The 3,717-nt window shown below is 58.4% G+C and overlaps 1 protein-coding gene across 1 annotated transcript in view; it reads right to left on the bottom strand.

The window, feature by feature from the left end:
* Window positions 1-3,717, bottom strand: part of NOTCH3 (notch 3) — a 52,415-nt gene that overhangs the window by 35,661 nt on the left and 13,037 nt on the right. Inside the window, 2 exon segments of the mRNA XM_010834003.1 lie at window positions 1,074-1,152; window positions 3,468-3,569. Coding sequence (XP_010832305.1) covers window positions 1,074-1,152; window positions 3,468-3,569 — 181 coding nt within the window.

Raw genomic sequence — 3,717 nt, 5'->3', positions numbered from 1 at the left:
CCCCCATCCAGATGAGTCAAAGTGCCTGTGTAACTTCAAAGGGTCTCTGAAGTCACCCCAGACCCACCCAGCTTGGGCTGGACACACAAGTTGCTGAATAAATGGATGCATTTAATGAATCGACCAATGGCTACTGGGTGACCTGCTATTATTAATGATGATATTATAAAAGGAACCAAGCATTTTCCCATAACCTCAGCGGTTTCTCCTTATGGCACCTATTTTCCACATCTCTACCAGTAACATTAATAAAAATACCATTTATTGAGCACTTACTGTATGCCCGACACTATGCTGATTTCACTCTTAATCTTTACAATCAACTCCATAAAGGAGAGAACTGTTATTGCCCCATTTTCCGGATGCAAAAATGAGGCTCAGAGAGCTCAAAGCACTTGCTCAAGGTTATCCCAGAGCCCAGAATTCAAATTGATCTCTGTCTGCCTCTGCTCAGCAATTCCCCAGGCCCTGCCCTGCTTTCCCAACCCTCTGCCTTTCCTTGCACTTTCCAACAACTGCATTTGGGGGGACTTTGGTCACAAATCAGGCAGAAGGACCATTATTTTATAGATCAGTGAGGTTCAGAGAGGGGAAGTGACTCACTCAAGGTCACACAGAAAGTAAGTGGCAGAGCAGGGCTCCTGTGGCCCCACCACTAAATCTTGAGCTGTGGGAAGGTACAGATGCTATACCCACTACTGCCAATCCACTGTTACTAGTCCCTGAAAGTCTGTTGATTGAATAACTATCTGTCCATCAGGGGATTTACACAAGACCGCAGGCAGCAGAGAATTCTGTGTAGTTAGCATTAGTGGGCCCATTTTCCAGACCAGGACACTGAGGCTTAAAAAGTCAGACCATCAGCAACATGATGTGGGATTTGAACCCCAGCCAGGCAGACTCCAGAGCCTCTACTCTTAGCTCTGCTCCACTCAAAGGGGAAACAAGAGGTTGCCCAAGCTACACACTTGAAGGAAGTGGTGGAAGCATCTATGGTGAACACAGAGGCAGGGGGAGAAGACAGACCGCCTCCCCACACAGGGCCCACTGATGGCTCAGAGCCAGGCACTCACAGGCAGGCAGCCTCCCGGGAGGGCAGCTGGGTGCAGCGACCTCCGTTCGCACACGGGCTTCCGTCCAGGCAAGGGGGGGCTGGGTGGGGGTGAAGGAAGGTGGGGGTATCAGGCCGGCGCCCAGGAACCCCAGCCTAGATTGAGACTCCGTCCTTTGCTCCCTCAGGCAACAGCTGCACCAGGCTGGGGGCGTCTCTACGAGTGCAGGGAGCCCCCCCATTCACAGTTCCCACGGTCCCCCGCCCCGGCCCCAGCTGTTGGGGCTGCAGCTGTCACTGCCAACTCGGGCCCTGGGAACCACAAGGCAGGGGCAGGCAGGAGGAGGGGCCGACTTGTGCCAGATGTGGGGGCTCAGAAGCTGCCACAAGGGGGGACAGGAAGTGGGGGTGCTGCAAGGGTTGAAGGGAGGTCTGGGACTGTGTACCCAGATCCCAGGGTTGTAGAAGGGGCAGGAGTGGGGAGTCCTGGGGCCCCAGGTCTTCCTTCTGTTGATGCTGGGCATCTACTCCAACAGGGCAGGCCTGCATGCTAGTTCTGGGGAGAGATGCCAGGGCATGAACGAACGCCGTGCGCAGCCAGCAACTGGGTGTTACAGGGTGTTACAGTCTGTGTTAAGGGAGGGGCAGCTGGCACAGCTGACCTGTCCAGCATCCTCACCCTTAAGGACTGTGTCTCTCTGCAGTGTGGCACAGTCTAACTGTCCTGTCGGATGGGTCAGGGGTGTGGCGGGGTGTGAGTTAGTGGGCCCTTGTGTGAGCCAGCAGGTGTGGGGCCGCTTGTGCATGTGTGCTTGTGTGTGCAAGTAGGGGAGAAAGAAAGGGAGAGGAAGAAGATGAGAAAAACAGACAGACATAAAAGAAGGAAGCTAGAAGCAGACAGACACAGAGAGGAGATCAAGAAGGACAGAGACAGAGTTTAAAAAAAGAGAGAGAGAGAATGAGATAAACTGGACATGTGAATGCATTAAACATGGCTTCTGTCCCCTTCAAGGCACAAGCAGCCAGGACACTATTACCCAGACAGGAGCCCAGGCGTGTTTGTGAACTCATGCTGGGGGCCACATGACACGAGCCATGGGCCTTGCTGAGCAGTGGGCCCTGTGGGCCATGTGTGTGTCTGCATGGCCTGCATGGATGTAGAGATGTTTGTAGGCTGAAACTTGTTGTGTGTCCATGTATGTGAACTATGTATCTGGGTATATAGCTGTGTGCTGTGTGTGACTTGTGTGTGCATGGGTATGTCTGGGTATGGGTTGGATGTGCCCCTATACCTGCATGTGTCAGCTGGGTGTAGGCATATCCTTGCATCTGTCTATATGCATCTGAGTGTGTGCAGACAGTGAGTGTGAGGCCTTGGGCTGGTGGTGCAGGGTATGTATGAACATGTATGATTGTATGAGCACGTGTGAGCTGTGAATGTCTGTGTCTTGTGTGAGCTGGGTGTGCACGTGTGCGGGTGTACCCTATGTGTGTGTGTGCACGCACATACACATCTGCATCTCCACATGTGTGATCCAAGATTGTGTGTCCTGTGAGTGTGTGACAGGCCATGTGTGCCTGCCGGCTGGCCTCTGGGGCCAGCTGCTCCTGCCCACTCCTGCCCCATCTGCCCGGCCAGGGCTGGGCTGGGCTGGGCTGGGGAGGCCTGTTTCCTCCCCACCCCTCCCTGGGCTGAGCCCCACAGCGGCGTCCAGAGACCCAGGGCCAGGGCCACTGGGCTCGCGTCCCTCCCCTGCTGGCCAGGCCTCCCTTGGCTGGGGGTGCGCCCCAGCAGCCCCGGTCTGGCCCCGCTGCCGTCCCCGCTTTGTCTGGCAAAGAAAGCGCGAGGCTGCCGGGGGGGAGGGGGTGTCTAGACGGCGCGGCCATTGTCCCAGGCGGGGGAGGGGAAGAGTGGGGAGGGGGAGGGGCGGGGGGCTCCCCGGGCCCGCTGGGGAGGGGGTCGGGCTGCTGGGAGGGGGCGCTGGAGCGGGAGAGGAGCACGTGGGCTCACGCCCCAAGCCCTCCCCTCCCTTCCCCAGGCGGGGAGAGGGTCCCGGGACGCCGTCCGGTCCAAGCAGCCGGGGGAGGGAGCGGGGCCGCGGGCGGGGGAAGGGGCGCTGGCGCCTCTATGGCTCCAGCTCTGGCTCCGGTTCCGGGTCTTGCCGCGCTCCGGCCTGGGAAGTTTTCTCCGAGTTTAGAGCTCCCAGAACTTCGCGCCCCCTCCGGCCCCCAGCCCTGCCAGACCTGCCCCGGGTGTGTGCATGGGGAGGGGGAGCTTTTATGCGAGGGGTCCCCGACCTGGGGATACTTGGATTCCAATCGTGACCTTCCCAGGGCTCTAGACAGGCATGGTTGGTGAGAGAGCCCCAGATTCTTGGTTACCCCCCTACTCGCCCGCTAATCTTGATCCGCTCACCTCCAGCTCCCAGTCCCGGGCTCCAGGGTCCCTTTATTCCCAGCCCACATCTCTCCCGGGCCACAGTTCCCCCGGTCTCTGGGGTCCTGCCTCGCCCCCACTCTCAATTCGGAGTCCCTGCCCCCGGCTCCTGCGCTCCCTGCCCCTGCGCTCTGGTCCCTGATTCCCAGGGACCGCCCCACCCCCCCGCCACCCCTCATCAAGTCCCAGACTCGGGGAGGCCTTGCACTCCATTCTTCCCCTTCCCCCA

This window comes from Bison bison, unplaced genomic scaffold (genome assembly GCF_000754665.1).
Source record: "Bison bison bison isolate TAMUID 2011002044 unplaced genomic scaffold, Bison_UMD1.0 scf7180017863978, whole genome shotgun sequence".
NCBI classification, from domain to species: domain Eukaryota; kingdom Metazoa; phylum Chordata; class Mammalia; order Artiodactyla; family Bovidae; genus Bison; species Bison bison.
Note: the sequence above shows the minus strand (reverse complement) of the source record. Positions and strands in the feature narration are given on the sequence as shown.